The 19,355-nt window shown below is 53.1% G+C and overlaps 1 protein-coding gene across 1 annotated transcript in view; it reads right to left on the bottom strand.

Moving 5' to 3' along the window:
* Nucleotides 1-18,234, bottom strand: part of TWIST2 (twist family bHLH transcription factor 2) — a 53,020-nt gene extending 34,786 nt beyond the window's left edge. The window contains exon 1 of the mRNA XM_068966198.1: nt 17,717-18,234. Coding sequence (XP_068822299.1) covers nt 17,752-18,234 — 483 coding nt within the window. The 3' untranslated portion in view covers nt 17,717-17,751. The remainder of the gene's footprint in view (nt 1-17,716) is intronic.
* Nucleotides 18,235-19,355: the final 1,121 nt, after the last annotated feature.

Here is a 19,355-nt window from a genome sequence, read left to right as displayed (position 1 = left end):
GCAGCCAGTCTGTCCGCCCTGGCCTCCATCTCTGGAGGCTGTTTGCTGGTGGCTTGCCCAGTGCCCACCCCGTGCACCTGGGTACACAGGGCGTCCTGCAGCCTCTGCAGCAACGCGTCTTCTGTCCTCTCCATGGCTACCCAGACTCACCTCCCTCCTATTGCAGCCGCCCCACTCCAGGAGCCGGACTGGGCTCTTCTCGGTGCGCCCTGACCCTCAAAGCCACTGTAGAGAGCCTGGTGAGTGTGCGTGTGTGTGAGACAGTGTATTGAGGTCGGAGGAGATATCACACAGCGTAGAGCATCTCAATTCTCGAAAATCACCAGTCACACCCACAATTCACCAATTACCCACCCCTACATCCGGATATGTGTCTTCCGCATATCATCAAAAATCACCACTCACGCCCCCCAGATCGGAATGTGTGTCTTCCCCACATCACCCGCCCCAACCCCAACCCTGCTAGGACACACTGTGGCAGCTCTCTGTCCCTCCCCCTCCGCAGAGAGCGGCTCAGGAGCTGTGGCCCCTCCAACGCCACAGCCCGCCCCCACTCCCGCAACCATCACCGGCTCCTGGGATGGCTGAGGCCGAAGCTCTGTCGCCCACAAGCCCAAGGCCCCAGCCAGCAGCCGGGGAACTGCACATCCCCAGCACTTTATCCCACATGCACGTTTGTGTCACAGACGCAGCGTGATTTCTTTGTGCACTTGGTAGGAGACAGAGGGCCCTCCCGCGACCCCCTCGCCTGTATTTTCCATCATGCAGACACGCCCCGTGTGCAAGCCACAGGCCGGGCCTCGGGCCGGGCCATAGGCAAGCCGTGGTCCCCAAGGTGCTCAGGCCACCCTGAGGGTCAGGCTGGAGACAGTTCCAGCACCAGGGCCAGTGCGGGGAGCACGGGGCGTCGGAGGGCGCCACACACAACACAGCTGGCGGGCCTCAGCCAAAGCCACTCGGCGTCCCCGTCTGTGGGCTGAGAGTAAGAGCGCCCACTCGCGGGCGGCTGCAGGAGAATAGGCGCTGCTCGTCACGTGCCGGGACCCGGAGGGAAGCGCTGCCCTTACGGCCTCAGCGGGCCCTCACTGGTCTCCCTGGCCCCCTGTGCTTCTCCTGGGCCGTGCGGTTCTGCCCCTGACACCAGTCTGGAGGGGGGTCCCTCACACATCCACGCAGCCGGGACTGTGGGTGGGAGGCACCTCCACCAAAGCCACCCCCAAGCCTGGTCTCACTCAGCTGCTCCCTGGGGGCCTCTGACCCCCATGGACCCATCCATCCCTTAGAGCACAGGAGTCCAGAGAAGGGGCTGCTCAAGGGGAGGTGCCCAGAAGGCAGTCCTGAAGGGTGGGCTGCAGGGCATGGAGCAGTGTTCCATCTGGGCCTGAGCGGGCCAGGCCGGAGGCACCCAGGGGCGGGTGGGCCTCAGGCAGGGTGGGCCCCAGGCAGGGTGGGCCCTGGGCCCTGCGTCTCTGCAGAGCAGCCCAGGCCGGCGCCCCTGACACATCCCACGCGGTCCTGGCCCCAGCCTGGGTCCTGGCATCCTGGGCCCCTCGTCCCCTTGCCCAGGCTGACCCTCAGGAGCTGGGTGCTGCCTCCTGCCCCGGGCTCCTGGCGCCCCATTCAAGCCTTCCTGATCTGTTTATTTGCACAGCCAGAAGACAAAAAGCCGTCGCTCTGAGTCACTCCTGTTCCCCAGTCGGCTCTGATTCATGCAGGAGGCCCACGGCGGGGACTAACCCGGCCGTTAACCTCTTGGTTTCTTTATGTCTCTACAGCAAAGGCATGTGTGGTTTCGGATTGAGAATTGAAGCACGGCCCGCTGCATCTGCGTGCTCGTGGGCGAGCTGCTGAGGACGGGCGGCCCACAGGAGAGGGCCTGCCCCGGGCTTCCCCTCCTGGATACCTCAGAACCACCTCACCCGGCAGTAATGGAAACTTACAAACATTTCAATCATCGTCCTGCAAAGGATCGGGCCATCTGACAAGGGTGGTTCCAGGATGTGCCAGAAGTGTGCACCAACATAGCCCCGGGGGTGAAAGAAGCCAGGCTCAGAGATAATTCGATCATGGTTCAGAATCAGAAAGGAAACGTGAGGCTCAGAGCCGGGCTCAGCCTGGGGACCCTTGGCTGGGAGGCTGCAGGCACAGTTCAGACCCCAGAGAAGGCTATAAACAACCAGGGTCCAGGGTTGCAGAGAATCTGACCTGCCCAGATGGGAGGGAGTGGAAGCCCACCAGCACCGCCAACCTCCCCTCGGGTCCTGAATGTGTGAGGTTCGTCCCGAAGGCCAGGAGCGAGGGGTGAGCGATTTCTGTCTCGAGTCCCAGTGACCAGTGAACATAAGCGCCCCCAGAAGGTCCTCTCTGGGTCCCTCTGAATCTGGATTAGGGGGACCCCCTGTTCCCTGTATCTTCTCCACTTGCTTCTATTAATACAAATCTGAAGCGGTTCGTGATTAAGAGCAAATATCCCCCAATACAGAGAGAAGAACAGAAAAGAAAAACGAATGAGGAGGCTGAACCCAAACTGAGGGCGGGGGTGACCACGGGGGCAGAGGATGAGCTAAGCGCCTGTGCCGATCTGCCCCGGAGATAAAGGGCGGAAAACGGAAAGATGCCCGCCCCCAGACCCCACAAGCCTGCCCAGGGTTCTGCTAGGGAGCCCAGCTGGGCCAGGTTGGCCGGTTCCAGGAGAAGACAGCGGATGATGGTGGCATTAAAGGCACTGCGGTGCGAATACAGACGACTGGGGATGGAAAGGGGAGCGGGGATCATGGAAGATGCAGAAACTATCTCGGAGTTGCTTCCGGAGGAACTGAAGCTGTGACTCGGAAAGGAAGCTCCAGCGAGGGTGGGTCTGTGGGGGGGCAGAGGGCTTCACGGGGTGGGGGCGGGACTGGGGTGGGAGGGTGAACAGAGTCTGGAGGAAGGGGTGCTTGGGATGAGCCCTCCACTCTCTCTCTCTCAAAAAGTCCCAGTGGCTTTTCTCAAACCGCATAAGTGATACACGACATTTGTGGAAAATTTGGAAAATAAAGGAAAGCAATAAAAATAAGGAGGAGAGTTCGAGGCTCTTGCATTGATTCTAGTCCACAGACACCTGCCCTTACCCTTTCTCTGGACAAGGACGCCCATGCAAGCACACACACTGGACCCCCAACCCGAGGTCGTACAGGGCCGTATACCTGTTTCCCTCCCATTATTACATCTCTGCTGAGAGGTGAAGCCAAGTGAAAGTCGCTCAGTTGTGCCCAACTCTTTGCAACCCCACGGACTATACAGTCCATGGAATTCTCCAGGCCAGGATACTGGAGTGGGTAGCTGTTTCCTTCTCCAGGGGACCATGCCAACCCAGGGATGGAACCCAGGTCTCCTCCACTGCAGGCGGATTCTTTACCAGCTGAACCACAGGGTGAAGCCCTACATATCTGCTGACACCACAAAATTTGCTGACTGTATAGTGCTCCAGCGTAGGGATAAAGCACCTATTCAACAGCTTCCCAGGACACTCCCTAGTGTTAGCAAAGCTGATAAGAGGGTCTTCGTTGCAAGACAGAGCCACGGTGATTCACTCAAGGTAACTCCTGAAAGTGGGTTTGCTCCATGCAAGCCGCTTTCCAATTCTTCAGTCTTTTTTACCTACTGTCAAAACCTCTTTAGAAAGATTTTACAACTTATCTTCTCCCTGGCAGGGACAGAGGCCCGGCTCCTCACAGTTTCCTCAATAACAGGAATTATCATCATATATTATATGTATTATTATTTAATAAATAAATAATAATAAATAAGGCGAGGAACCAGAGCTCAAATTGCCAACATCCGCTGGATCATGGAAAAAGCAAGAGAGTTCCAGAAAAACATCTATTTCTGCTTTATTGACTATGCCAAAGCCTTTGACTGTGTGGATCACAATCAACTGTGGAAAATTCTGAAAGAGACGGGAATACCAGACCACCTGACCTGCCTCTTGAGAAATCTGTATGCAGGTCAGGAAGCAACAGTCAGAACTGGACATGGAACAACAGACTGGTTCCAAATAGGAAAAGGAGCACGTCAAGGCTGTATATTGTCACCCTGCTTATTTAACTTATATGCAGAGTACATCATGAGAAACGCTGGGCTGGAAGAAACACAAGCTGGAATCAAGATTGCCAGGAGAAATATCAATCACCGCAGATATGCAGATGACACCACCCTTATGGCAGAAAGTGAAGAGGAACTAAAGAGCCTCTTGATGAAAGTGAAAGTGGAGACTGAAAAAGTTGGCTTAAAGTTCAACATTCAGAAAATGAAGATCATGGCATCCGGTCCCATCACTTCATGGCAAATAGATGGGGAAACAGTGGAAACAGTGTCAGACTTTATTTTTTTGGCTCCAAAATCACTGCAGATGGTGACTGCAGCCATGAAATTAAAAGATGCTTACTCCTTGGAAGAAAAGTTATGACAAACCTAGACAGTATATTCAAAAGCAGATAAATTACTTTGCCGACTAAGGTCTGTCTAGTCAAGGCTATGGTTTTTCCTGTGGTCATGTATGGATGTGAGAGTTGGACTATGAAGAAGGCTGAGCACCGAAGAATGGATGCTTTTGAACTGTGGTGTTGGAGAAGACTCTTGAGAGTCCCTTGGACTGCAAGGAGATCCAACCAGTCCATTCTGAAGGAGATCAACTCTGGGATTTCTTTGGAGGGAATGATGCTAAAGCTGAAACTCCAGTACTTTGGCCACCTCGTGCGAAGAGTTGACTCAGTGGAAAAGACTCTGATGCTGGGAGGGATTGGGGGCAGGAGGAAAAGGGGACGACAGAGGATGAGATGGCTGGATGGCATCACTGACTCGATGGACGTGAGTCTGAGTGAACTCCGGGAGATGGTGATGGACGGGGAGGCCTGGCGTGCTGCGATTCATGGGGTCGCAAAGAGTTGGACACGACTGAGCAACTGAACTGAACTGATATAATGCATAAAATATATTATAAGATGTGTAAAAAGTGGAAAATCCACTTTAATATAAAATCATGTCCTCTTATTTTGAGTTTCTTGGCTACTGTTGAGGCTCAACACTTTTTTATGTGTACTGGCCAACTGAATGTCCTGTTTTATAAATTCATATATTTTGCCCTTATTTTCTGCTGGGTAATTATCTTTTCTCTTATGGATCTTTAAGCGTTCTGTGTCTTGTTAAGAATATTGATTCCTTATGAAACAGATTGTAAAAACTTCCCAATTCCTTTCAAAACTCTGGATATCCTAGTTCTTTGGTGCTTGGAAGTTTAATTTTTTAGACTTTTTCTCTGTGACTTGTTTGCTGTTCCCAGATGAAGCTCTAAACGCAGGAGCCACGCTGTGAAGGCTCCGTCAGCAGCGCCTTCAGCCCCCTCCGTGTCCCCTGTCAGACTCTGGGGTGGGTGCACCCCGGGGTCGCGGGGGGGATGCATGTCAGTGATTCCTGCCAAACAGAACTGCGGACCTTGATGGGACAAACTGCATTCACCGTGTCCGCCCGGATTCACCGGGAGGCCTGATTTGGTGGCAGACGTTTTCACGGAGAGGTTGGGTGACACTTGACCAGCTCTGGGCACAGTGAGAGAACGAGGTGGCTAGACAGTGCTCCCCGCGTGTGAGTATCCAAGGGTGCCAGCTTAGTTCCCATCCCCCTGATGGTAGAGGGCTAGCCAAAAATTTCATTCAGGTTTTTCCGTAACATCTTGTGGGAAAACCCAAATGAACGTTTTGGCCAATCTGATATTTCTGACTCGAAGGGATCATCCACGAGATGGACATGGGTTTGGGTGAACTCCAGGAGTTGGTGACGGACAGGGAGTCCTGGCACGCTGCGCTCCACGGGGTCGCAAAGAGTTGGACACGACTGAGCGACTGAACTGAACTGATATCTCTGAACCTAGCTGGAGGAAGGATGGAGACCCACCACCTCCAACCCTGGATAGTGCCCTCCCTGGAGTGTTGGCCCGGCGTCCACAGAGTGGCCCACAGGGGAACACGGTGAGCCCGTCGCTCAGGGCAGAGGCGGCGGGACAGCAGAGCAGCGTCCCCGGGCACCGCAGCGCTGGACCGCACGTGTGCTCGGCGCCCTCGTGAATCAAAGCTCACGCCCTCCGCGTTCGGGGTCTGCGCTCGCACCTGCGGGAGAAAACGCACCGCATGGAGGCATCGGGGTCCCCGGATGTGTCTGGCTTGTGGGGGGCCCCTGGGTTCTGGTCAGGGAACCAAACCACTTAGCTCGGGGAGCCGGCAGGCAGCCTTGGGTCCCACACGAGTCCTCGCGCAGCAGCTCGGGGGAATCTGCCTCCCTTCTTCCCCCCCCCCGGTGGCCTTCTTTTTGGGGGGAGGGTGTAGGGGACCAGGAAGAGGGGAACAGCAGCAGCATCTCTGCTTGCACCCCTCCTGGGAAGAGCCTTCTCCCTCAGCTTCCAGCTCTCCTGGGCCCTCTCGTCTGGATTCTCCAAACAGCCCGTGAGCCCAGCCCCACCTGTGGGGTTTCTGCAAGTAAGTCAACGTGCGGACTGGGCAACACCATGAAGGCGGTGGTGTCTTTAGAAACGGACCCAAACCCCAGCAGAGGAAGCCGCAGGTGAGCACACACCCTCCAGCCCTCTCGGCGGGTCCCCGGGGCGGTGGCCAGGAAGCAGGTGAGGGGTGAACACGTTCATGATGGCACCATGCCCGTCGGCAGCCCGGCACTGCTGTGCCCGGGGACACTGGTCTGCTGTCCGAGCGCCTCTGCTCAGGGCAATTGAACCGGGGTCTCGCCCCACCCCTCTGGGCGCCACAGCCCGTGGACGCCAGGGCAACACTCCAGGGGGGACAGAGAGCACGCATCCACAAGGGAAGGAGAGACGACCCCCAGCTGGCCCTGAACGATGTCCCACCCCCCCTCCTCCCCTCGCCCCTCTCTCTGCAGGCAGCCCCCAAGAGGCTGGTCACACGTCCACTCTGCACTGGGCCAGGGTCCCGCCCCCGCGAAAGGCAACTCTGGAGAAAGAAAGGGATTCATTCACAAGAGCAGCTCAGGGCCTGAGGCCCCCTTCTCAGGAATCGCCACGTCAGGGCGGCCACAGAATCCGTCCCCTTTGAGCCTGAGAACTGGACTGAAATGGTCTGATGAGTGGGTGGGCCCTGGGCTTTGGGGAGCCCAGTGTTGGATGCAATGGGCTCCAGGGATCCCGGGCCAGCCACTCGCACGGGTGTGGAAGATGCTTCTGCTCTGGTCCATTGGTTGCCAGCCAGCAGGGCAGAACCCTGGGGCCACTCACTCCCCTGCCCCCTGCCACCCCCACCCCAGTGCCCGGCCCCCAAGCAGAGGCTTCGAGAGGTACGATCGACAGGCTGCCAAGTGTGCTGTCAGAGTTGTTTGAGGAACTTTTCTGATGAAGATGTAAGAGAGAGATTTCGAAAGGAAAACGCTTTTAGGCTGCACAAGCCGACAAGATGAGAAGCCTCTGATAAGGGCTGAACCACGTGGACCAGCAGATAACATCTCGAGAAAGTGGACGAAAGCAGACGGTCTAACCCACCTCCACCCTCGAGGCCTACTGGTCACCAGAGAGGCCCATGGTCTGACTCATACGGGGTTTTTTTGGTGCTAAAATACACATAATATACAATTTATCATTTCAACCAGTTTAAAGTATACAATCCAATAGAATTTCACTCAGTTGTGCAAACATCACCACGATCGAGTTCCAGACCTTTTCCATCACCCCAAACAGCAATCCCACACCCGTGAAGCGGTCCCATCCCAGCCCGCCCCCACCCAGCCCTGGTCCCCGGCAACCACGAATCGGCTTTTGCTTGTCCCGGATATTTCATACAAATGGAGTCACACACTTTCCGGTCTTTTGTGTCTGAGTTCTTTAACTCGGCATAAAATGTTTTCAAGCCCCGCCCGTGTTGTATGAATAGCCTGAGTCAGAGCTCCATTCCCTCGGCCAAGTAATACTCCACTCGTCAGACAGGGCACAGCACACTGACCCCCCTCAGCTGGTGGACGTCTGTATCGCTTCCACCCCTGGCCGCTGTATGCAGTACTGCTATGGACATTAGTGAACACTTCGGTCTGAACACCTGCTTTCAATTCTTTGGTGTATCCACCCAGGAGGAAATGGCTGGGTCCTACTGGCTCTTGGAATGTTGATAACCAGAGACCTATCTGCACCTTACTCCGCTTTTTTAGACACAAGAAGACTGAGTTTCAGCGAGGCTCTGACATGCCTCAGCCCAGAAGTGCAGGGCTGAGAGCAAGAAAGCGGTGCCCACTGCCTGGTCACATCCGGGGAAGTCCTACTCAGACCCTCCCTCCCTTAGACACAAGACAGCGGGCTTCCCCCAACAGATTCACTTGGAGACCTAACCTGCTCCCACAAGAGCAAAGCCTTTGCTTTCTAATTATAGTCTCCCCAAATAGAAAAAGACCATGTCAGAGGAGTTCTTCCTAAGGGAAAGAATTACAGACGGTTTAGTCCGGAAACAGTATTTTCACTGAAGAGCAAAATGCATTGTGGAGAGACAAGGTGACCACATACAGTCACAGACATTTAAAACCCTCAGAATTCATGAGTTACTGCTCCACCCCATGAAGCGTAAGCAGAAGAGAGCTCAGTGCATGATGGAGACACACCAGCTTTGCCCTCTGTGTCCTCACGTCCCCTTCGCCTCTTTCTGGTTAGAAAAAGTGAAATTATGTAATTAACACTGAATGACACTTGCCGCAACTTTCAAGAAGTACACAACACACGCAGATTGTCTAAGAGCGTGCTTCATAGAATCTGCACATTGACACACTGCTGAGGACAAGCCAGGAGGGTGAGCTCTGTCGTCCGTGCAAGTAACACTTTATCACCGTTAGGAGCTTGGCCACTCCAGCAGAAGGACACTTCACGAGACGGACACTCGGCTTCTCTCGGCAAAGCCACGCTTGTCTGTTTCCCCTGCAACCCTCGAAGGTGGGCAAGTGTCTTTAGATAGGGGGAGCTTGGAAGTGAAATTGACGGAGGGGCTGGAACCCCAGGAGCAGGAAATAAATGCTGAGTTCCCACTGCCTCCCGTTAACCTTGGCAAAGACCGAGCCACACTGGGCTCACGCTCAGGCATCCGTCCGCGTGACCTGAGGGTGGGTCAGGAGCAGGTCCAAGACCCGTCCAGTCCAGCTGAGCACTGTGGAGATCCGCATTGTGGAGACCGCCACCTGGCGTCCCCACCCCTAGGCGGAGGGACCACCCTGGCCACAGAGCTCTCAGGGACCTCTGCTTTCTCGGGCACCAGAGGCACCCAGGGACGGGGGCAGGGTCCTGCAGTCAGGGGCCACCTCTGGGACGCCTCTGATGCTGTCTGGGGTGATGCTGAGCCCTGGGGGCATGTGGCAGGTGAAGGCTCTTCAGGTCTTCTTTTAGAGGCCCTGCAACCTCTGGCCCGGTGTGTCATCCCAGCCGGGTTGAGGAGGCCCTACCGGACTTTACAAAGTGCCACCTTCTGGGAAGACCAGGAGGGTGTAGCTCTGATAAACTACTCTTTTCTAGGTTCCTGAGGGAGCCTGGGGAGGGGGAGGGCGGGCGATGGGTCTGCAGGGACCAGCAGGGGGAGGTCCAGCTTCTGTTTCCTTACCAAGGGGGCTCAATCCCCTCGATCGCCCTATTTTCGTGTGAAGTTCTCCACACACCACTTTTCCTGTTCATACCTTCACTTTCTCTTTTATTTTGCCACTCCTGAAAAAGTTACCTTTGTCACATTATAAAGCTTTGAGTGATTGATCCGTGTTTACAGCATCACTGGAGATGCAGACAAACACTGAATTACTCAAACACAGTTGTTCAATGTAATAAAACAGAAGTGGGTGTAGGTAATAGCAATCTTTGAAATGAGCGGATAAATATATCATAGTCCCTGCGTTTTGCTTACCGTTTAATTAAAAGAGAATCTCTATCCTCAAAAAATTGTTTTAAGGAGACCTCTGGAATTGGCAATAATTTAACATCCAGCAAAACAGCCTTGACTTAATTCTTCCCTTAGATACCTGACTGTGTGGACTCTTGACACGAGAGGGAGGTACGTGGAAATTTTGTGCAGTTCTGACACGGGCTCTATGGAATCCCAGCCCCGGACGCTCCTGCTGGTGGAATCACCATGTGGTCCATGCAGCTCTGGCCGGCTGAAGCAGGTCATTTTACACAAGAGAAATCAACAAAACAGGACACACCACGCTTCCTGGGGTACAGATATCCACTGGGGGACTTCCAGTATCAGTGAAGCAATTTTCCTAGAAAATGTTAGCAACGGTCACTAAGGAGAAGGAGTCGCCAAGCACAGGGGTGTGTGTGGTGGGAGCGGGGGGGGCGGATCTGACTGCACATGTACGGCTGAGCCCACTGGACTTCCAGAACACCCGGGACTGCTCAACTCGGAGAACCTGAGACGCGCGCTTATTCCCTGTGCCCGAGCGTGATACTGTGGGGACGTGATGGTGGCCTTGGCGCTCCTCCTGTATCACCTACTAGGAGATAGAACCTTATGTGGACTCCAGTCAGTAATCGTGATAGAGTTCAGCTAAAGAATAACCACAAGAAAGGGTGTGGGGCTGTGGGGGTCGGGGAGGGGCAGGAGCTGAAGAAGAAACACTCACGAGACCAAAAAAAAAAAAAAAAAGCACAAAGGACCAAGTCTACCTCAGGTTCCACCTGCACACAGATACCGTGAAAGAGGGCAGCCACTTGGCTGTGTGTATCCTGAAGACTTTGAACAGTTTAGGCCCCCGCGTATAGTATGCAGTTTGGAAAGATTTAAATTCAGGAAAATTAATCTTCAGGGAAGACATTATTTGTCAATTGAATCCAATTATGTGACCAGAGTGGCTCCATCCCTGGGTTGGGAAGATCCCCTGGAGAAGGGCATGGCAACCCAGTGCAGTATCCCTGCCTAGAGAATCCCATGGACAGAGGAGCCTGGCGCCACAGTCCATTGAGCTGCCGAGTCAGACACGACTGAAGCGACTTAGCACGCACAGATGCATGTGAACAGAGATGTGCTGATGCTCAACTTGAGACAGAAAATAAAGACTCCTCCCCCCTCCTTTCCTCTCCAATTTGCAGTGAGGCAGGCATTTCCCGAAGAAACAATAAGCACCTGTGAATTGGTCAAGGTGGTCTCATTAAGAACAGGGCTTTCAATGTGCCCGGCCCTCCGGAAGTGACCCAGTGAGGATCGATCCTGCTAACGCTGCAGGCGAGCTTGCCTTGTTCTTCCTCCATGGACTTGAGTGTCCGAGATCTGAAAAGCACACCAGCAGGGAGCAGGCACTTCTGCACCCACGGGGCCAGGAAGTCAAACAGCTTTTGACTTCTGATCCTACCGCACTCCCTGCAAACGAATGTACTTAAGGGACTGAGATTAATGAAGGGAAATAGCAGCTCAACGTCCATTTCTGGGTCTCCTTGATTGAAAGAGCACGCTGCCTGCTCACGTTCTGACTTCCAGGATGTTAAATCAAAGCGCACACACAAAGAAATCCACCGCGGCAGCCGAGTCAGAGACGGTAAACCACGGGCCTGTGTTTTCTTTCAGGGAGTTTGTTTATCTTACAAGCCATCCCTCAAGAAGCCCTCACTTGTCTCTGGAGCAGGCAAACGTCTCCTGACTCTCTAAGGAGAGGGAGACTCTCAGAGAGAAGGTAACAGAAAGGCCAGTGTGACATTTTATTTGTACAGCCACAGAAGACTGCAGGAACAACAGAAGCCGGGGCCTCTGTTCTCCACGGGGAGTCGGAAAAAGGCTCCCCACGCCTCCTTTCTCCAAGCACAAGGCTAAACGCCCACCCTCAGGTTGCCTTCTGAGTTGCTCTGCCTGACTCTCCAAAGAGGCTCTGGCTGTGACCCCGCCAGAAACCTCAGCCCCCGGGGTTGGGGTTGGATGTTTGGCCACCATCAAAGGGTTAATACGAATTACGGTCTTTGCCCAAATCTTTCCTGCCAGTCACACGCCAGATCTGCATGTCCAGAAAACCAAAGGCAAACTTTCCATCATAAACAGCAAGAAAAAGGAATTTAATGTCAGACAACTCAGTTGACCATTCCCCCCACCCCAAAGATGCAGGTGGCTATTTTCAAGGCTGAATATAAGCTAAAAAGAAAGGAGTATTTTTCAGAATAACCGAATTTGATAACTTAAAGCTCGCTGGATTCAACCCCGCCCTTCATTCAACCGACGGGAAATTCTGGTCTAAGGAAAGGAGAGACGTGCCCAGTTTTAAGAGGCACCGCTCTTAGGATGGGAAAAGTGAAATGACCATTCCACGGGAGCTGTCATGAGAAGCTGGGTCATCTTCGTCTTTCCCTGATCAAATAACAGGAAAACAAAACGATGGGGAGAAATTGAGCAATAACTAACAGCCTCCACAGACACACCATGCCTCAACCCTCCCAGTCAGGTCCCTTCTTACACATAATCACAGGATCATATTATTCTGAACAAAAGAGTTGTGGATAAAATAATACAGATATTCAAAGCACGAAAGACATTGTTTTGATTCAAAATGACTCTCTTTTCAACTAACCATGAAACATTTCTCTTGTGTCGGAATAAAGTTACCTGTTGACTTTTCCAATTTCTGATTTGAGTCTGCTCTTAGCGTGACAACTGCTAGCAATCACGGAAGAAAAATCCCACCGTGCCTTAGTTGACATCAGCATGAAAATCATAGTGTTAATGTCACCGTGTCTCACTCCAAAACAAACATTAAATTAAAGCTCATTTAATATAACTAAATTGCATTCAAATACTTACTACTGAACCTACACACAAAATAACGTCCCTATTAACAACAAACAAATCCTAATGTAAAACAAACATGACTGAGTTTAGGATTTGATACCTGTCTGTCTTTCTCTTTCTCCGTCTGTCTCTCTGGGTCTCTCTGTTTCTCTCTCTCTCTCTCTCCACCTCTCAACTGTGTATGACTCCAAATACTAAAATTTCAATCTCTCCACTTCTTGGATGAATCATTTTGATAAATCATTGGCTTTAGAACAGTTGTGTGTGTGAGAGAGAGAAACGTAAGTCAATGCAGACAGTATCTTACAAGCAAATGTTGTCAGTTTCAGACAGTATCTTTCAAGGAAATGTGTCAGTTTCTATATTTCCTAAAATTCCTCTGAAAAATATATTCTTGATTAGCATAGCAATAAATATATTGATTGGTATTTCTCCTTCAGATTTCTGTGATGTTACTCTTTGTTTTTGAATGATAAGGAACCACTTTTAAACAGTTACATGTTGAAAATATGAGCAGTCCCCTTATATTCTGAAAAGTGCGGTAATGCAAATGACTTCAGGAAAAAAGTGTATTTTTTCTCAAAGCATATTTTTGGCTTATTACTCTGAGATGGGTATAATCCTTTCTTATATAATTTGCTCACTTGAATGAAACTTTTAAAATTCTTGTGGAATATCTTTTCTTTTGTTTTAAAGTGCTTTTATGTGGGGCATTTTTTACAGTCTTAATTGAACTTGTTACAATATTGCTTCTATTGTTACACTCGGTGTTTGACCATGAAGCACATGGGAATCTTAACTCCCGGACCAGAGTTGGAACCTACACCACCAACCCCCCGCCCCTGCATTGGAAGGCAAAGTGTTAACCACTGGACTTCCAGGGAAGTCCCCTGGAATATCTTTTCTTTCAAACTTTTTATTTTGAGACAATGTTAGATTCACATGACGTTGTAGGAAATAATACACAGAGATTCTTTTACATTCTTCATTTCCTTTCCCCCACTAGTAACATCTCAAAAACCTATATGCAATACCACAGTCAGGAGGCTCACACTGATACCCTCTCTAGATCTTACATAGATTTCCCCAGTTTCATATGCACCCATGCGTGTGTGTGTGTGCGTGCACACGTGCATGCATATTTCATTCTATACAGTTTTATCACATATGTGGACTCAGGTGACCATGTAAAATATGGTTTTAAGCGGTTTCCCCGTTTACTGTTCCATCCTGGCTTTACTTTTGACGCATCCACGTCCGTCTCCCTTAGATTCCGTGTCTACTTTATGGCTCTCTCTGCATCTTGGCTACGCTAACTTAGTCATCTCTTCCTTGAATTTCACTGCCTCATCCATGAACTCTTTCTCGCAGAAGGCTTTGTTTTTGGTTTGCTTTTTGCGGCACATTTATCCTTTCCCAGGACAAGACACAAACATAAACAGACATTCCAGCATACATTCACAGGGTTTTTAAAGACACCAGTGAGAATAGATTAATATAAATACTAAGCTTAAAAACTGTCATAAAAGTTCAGCCTTTAAAATTGGCTTATTAAAATATTTGTTTTTTTAAAGCCCAGATTTAAACGGCAGTTATGAGTTATAGTACTCCGCTCAGAAAGAGTTTACGTTATGATCTTTCTGCCAGGCGAAAGGGATCTGGCATCTCTGCCGTCTGTCCAAAATATAGAGAAGCAGCGAGCATGAAAACTCAATTCTTTCAGGCTCGAGACGTGTCTGAAAAGAGTACAGCCCTCAGAAAACCTCAATAAAGTACTACATTTCAAATGACCTCAAACAGCCACTCTCAAAGTCCCACGCTTCCAGCCCCCACTCTGGCCAGATGGGCAGCAAGACCTGCTTCCTGCAAGATGGAAAGAGTAACTACAGACATTTAAGGGAACGATATCCAGAAAGGGAGGTCAGCCCCTACATCGGATCTTTCCAATGAGTGTTTTATAACAAAACGTTGCTTACATTTCAAGTAGCTGGGGCATTCATTCTACTTCTTCCCATGACCAAGCTAAAGGTCAATTAGGATTCTGCATTTCCATTTTCCATAGGCAATTCATTTTCTTTAGAGACCAGCTAGCATTCCGAATGTAGCTGTTGACAGGTACCTCCAAGAAGTCAGTTTTCTGCAGAGAGGAAAAGGCTTACATGTATTGGACGGTTAGAGGGTCACCCTCTGTTCTCCAAAGTAACTAAAAGTTCTCAGGGAAACAAAGCTAGTATGTTGGGAGAAGGGAACTGTGGGAAACCCGCACAAAGGGCTGAAGTTAGAGAGATGTCTTCTTTATCCACAAAGCGGGGAACAGGAAAAATGTCCGGCAAGTAGCCACCTCAGCCAGGTGCCTCTGACCATGCACTGGGACTCAGGCATTCATTGAGAAAACGGAAAACTCCTTTAGAGATTTTTTGCTTAGATGAACGCAGATGACTGTCCAAAGACACCTGATTTATTGTGTATTTGCATTTTTAAATACCAGGCCAAAGAAGAAGGTCAGGATAAACGTTAGCACCAGCCAAACTCCAACATTTCCTGTGTCTCTTTGTACTAAGGGACAGTTTCAGCATTTAATAGCATTGCTGCTCATCTAAACAGACCTTCTCATGCATCTCAACAGACACTAAAACCGCACACCACTGATGGGAAGGTCTAGAAATTCTTTACTAATACATACGCCTATGTTTTAACATTAACATAACCTACGTAGCAACATTTGGAGGAAATCAAACCAATTATGCCTGTATTCACTCTCATACAGACGAACGGGTTAAAAACAGAAAGAGAGCAAAAGTTGGTTAAACATGCGATAGTAAAAACACGGCAAGTCCAGAATCATCCACGTGTCAGCAATTTTCACATTTTCCTTCTCATCCTGTACACAGTGGGCATCTGTCTACTAAGGAAACTGCTTTATCAGACCTGGTCAGTTACACTGAAGTATATGAAAGTAAATAGTGGGTCCCACAAAGATCATTTGCTCTCCAGCTAAATGTGTTTCTCTCTTACATTTTGCAGATTTTTCCCCCAAGTAAACTCTTCAATGCTTTTCATTTATTCATTACAATTAATACCTTTTACTGTATATATTGTTTAATTGTGATCTATGTCTGATAAGTTTCAGGAATGCAATTCTTTTTAAGTGAATTTTAAATGATCCTAAGAAATTCTTGCATTAAGGTAATACCTCTTGCTTTTGCTTTCAATAATTTTCTGGAGGGAAGCCTTAATGATAATTGTGTTGACATTTTCCTTAAACAAGGCTATATATGTGTACATTTTAAAAAGATGACCTTCCTCATCTGTTTGTTCTTATTTCAGATGTGCTATAAACTATGCATGGTGGAAAGGGTAAATGGAATTAACTAATGGACGCTCATAATTTAGGCAGCAAAAACCAGAATTAATGTATTATCCCACTGTAGCATTTTAGTACTCGCCAATCCAAACTTTCTTTCCTGGGAAAATATGTGATTGAGACATTTTCCATCTGCTTTCGACAGAGATCGGAGAAGATCCCCATAAGTGACTCTCTACTAAAAATTCTTAAGAGAAAAAAAGCCTATAAAATGATTATTATCTTAGAGGCCTATTTCAAAAGTGAATGTTCAGTGGCACAGAAATAAAAACTAGAAAAAAAGAAGAAATAAAATCCACCTGTGCTAGAGGAGCCATTCCTCCCCACAGCAAAAACGTGTGCAGATATTACATAGCACGTAGGAAAGAAGGGGGAATGCTTGGGAGAGTGGGCGGCTGCACGCCCGCGATTAATCTAAACTCCTTCTGTGGGCAGTGGAGACGCGAAGAAAAACACTGCAAGATGAGCGAGAAAGTCCAACGGACCAAGGAGGGAGGATTTTTAACTGGGCCCTCTCCCCACCAAAAATCGTGAGCTCTTCCTTCCATCGTCCGAGAGAGAGCCACGGTCACAGAGCCTTCTGGAAGGGACAGAACAGCATCTCCGCGGTTAGGGACGGTCTGAGGATCTCCCGAAGTGTCCGGTGAAAGGGGGCCGGCACGGGACGCCCCAAGCGCTCCCCTAGAGAAAGCGGGGACTCGCCGGGCTCCGACGGCTGCACTCCTTGGCCCGCTCCCGCGCAGACCCTCGCTGCACCGCCTCGCCTCCCTTTGCCCCCGCAAACCTGTTTCCCAGCCTGGACCCTTCGGACCGAATACTCGGCCCCCGCCCAGACTCTCGAGGGTCAAAGCTGGGGCCAGAGCCCGCCAGCTCCGAGGTCTACTCCACCTGCCTGCGAGCAGCCGGGGTTCCCCGCGGCGATGTCTGCGCCGCGCCTCCGCCTCGACCCTGTCCTCCGCCTTTCCGATGCGGACGGTCCTCGGCTCCCGGGCTGCACTGGCCCCGGCGCCGCCCGCGCGGGGCAGGGTCCTCCCGCCTTCCCTAGGCCAACCGAGGCGCCGCCGGTCCGTACCTCTGCGCCCACCCTGGCAGCCAGGGCGTCGACGGCCGGGTCCCCGAGGCGCGGGCCGGGGTACCTGCACGAGCAGCCAAGGAGAACTGGGTGTCCGCACGACGAAAGCGCCCTGCCTCTCCCCGGGAGCCGGGCGAAGCCACCGTCAGGCCCGGCAACTTCGCGCGCGGCCTCCGCTCCGAGAAACGCAAAGAACAACTGGTCCTCAGCCCTTTGCCCCCGGCCGGCTCCAGGCAGTTCTGATGTCCACTCCCCGACGGTCAACCACAGACCTTTACCCACCACTCCCACAGCACCAAGGATGGAAAATGACGACTGTCACCAGTCCGCCCGTTCCCGACCGATACCCTGCCTGGGAGCTTGCCCCAAACCACAGGGATGCCCCTGGGACCTGGCAGCCTCCCCGACCGACCCCCATCTCTGGCCAGGACGAAAGGCGCACCCCATCCTCGCAGCCGCGGCCCGCGGGCCTGCGCCCACCGCACGCGCAGCACCTACCCTGGCGCGCCGGTCCGGACGTGGGTGGCGCGGCGCTAGTGGGAGGCGGACATGGACCACGCGCCCTCCATCCGCCACACGGAGAAGGCGTAGCTGAGGCGCTCATGGGCCACGTAGCTGCAGCTGGTCATCTTATTGTCCATCTCGTCGCTCTGCAGGACCTGGTAGAGGAAGTCTATGTACCTGGCGGCCAGCTTGAGCGTCTGGATCTTGCTGAGCTTGTCCGAGGGCAGCGTGGGGATGATCTTGCGCAGCGCGGCGAAGGCCTCGTTGAGCGACTGGGTGCGCTGGCGCTCACGCACGTTGGCCAGGATGCGCTGGCTCTGCAGCTCCTCGAAGGACTGCGCGCTCGGGCTGCCCTTCTTGCCGCGCTTGCCGGGGGTCGGGCTGCCATCTTCGCTAGACTTCTTGCTGTAGCGCCGTTTCCGGCCGAAGCGCTTGGGCTGCCGCTCGAGCTCCTCCTCACTGGTGCCCAGGCTGTCCACGGGGGACACGGGCGAGCTGGAGCCCTCCTCCATGGCGCCCGCCCGGCGCGCGAGGGGCTGGGGGCGCCGGGCGCAGAGCGCGCGCCGCTGGCCAAGCCCGCGGTCGCCGAGCACACGCTCCCCGAGTTGCTCGAAAGGCTCTGATTTCAAGGCCGGCTTGTGCAAAACCGAGGTCTCCGGGAGAGGAAGTTATTCTAACTTTTTTGGAAACCCTAGCCGGGCTGGGTTGCTAAATAGTTGTCAGTAGCGAGGGCGGCGCGCTGATTGGTCGCCGCGACCGGGGGCAGGACGAGTTCTGGGGCCTCCGCCGGCCGCCCCCGCCCCCCGGCGCGGCGCTTTCAGTTTTGCCTCCCCCTTCGGCCCCGGCCGCGGCGGGCACCCGGGACTGCCCGGCCCTCGCGCGCGCCGCCCGCGCCTCCGCCCCGAGCTCTGACCGCTCTCCGGCCGCGCCGCGGGCTCAGCTGATCCCGCTTTGTCTGCTCCTTAACTGGAGATCGGGCCCCGCCGGGCTGCGGGGTCTCTCCCGAGGCGCGAGGGGTGCGGGAGGCAAGTCCTACCCTAGACGCGCTCCCAGGAGGTGAGGACGCGGCGGGGAGCCCCCGGGGACGCCCGGGCCAGTGTGAGCCTTGCCTGTCCCCGGGCGCACAGAGAGTCGGCGAGGTGGCCCGCACGTTCGGCCAGGGGAGGGGGACGTGCGGGACCAGTGGCCCCGTCCGCGGGCGGCCTGACACTCGGGTGCCCTCGGAGACGCGGCTACCTACGGCCGCGCCGCGGGGATCCTTGGAGGCGCGCGGCCCGCTTTGCCCAGCTGTTATATGGGGGGCGGGGGGTGTCTCACCCCAACTTGCTGAGGAGTCCCGGCCCCCGACGCCCTTCACAGCCGGTCCAAGTGCATTAAAATCTCAGCACCAGCGCGCGCCTCCGCGGGAGCCCCCGGGGCCCACAGAGCCCACCTGCCTGGCCCAGCCCGGGGTACGAGAGCCCGGCGAAGGCGCAGGCTAGGCCCCGGGGCCGGGCCCCCGCCCCGGGGCTCCCTCTCTGCGAATCGGCCGGGGACGGAGGGCGGTCTGGGGAGGCGCCCGGCCTCCCCTACGCTGGGCGCCTGCGGGCAGCCCGAACGGCCGCGGCGCGGGGCCCGGCCGGGCTTTGGCGGG

This window comes from Capricornis sumatraensis, chromosome 2 (assembly GCF_032405125.1).
Source record: "Capricornis sumatraensis isolate serow.1 chromosome 2, serow.2, whole genome shotgun sequence".
In the NCBI taxonomy this organism is placed as follows: domain Eukaryota; kingdom Metazoa; phylum Chordata; class Mammalia; order Artiodactyla; family Bovidae; genus Capricornis; species Capricornis sumatraensis.
The sequence above is the reverse complement of the archived record's forward strand: the minus strand, read 5'-3'. Positions and strand labels throughout refer to the sequence as shown.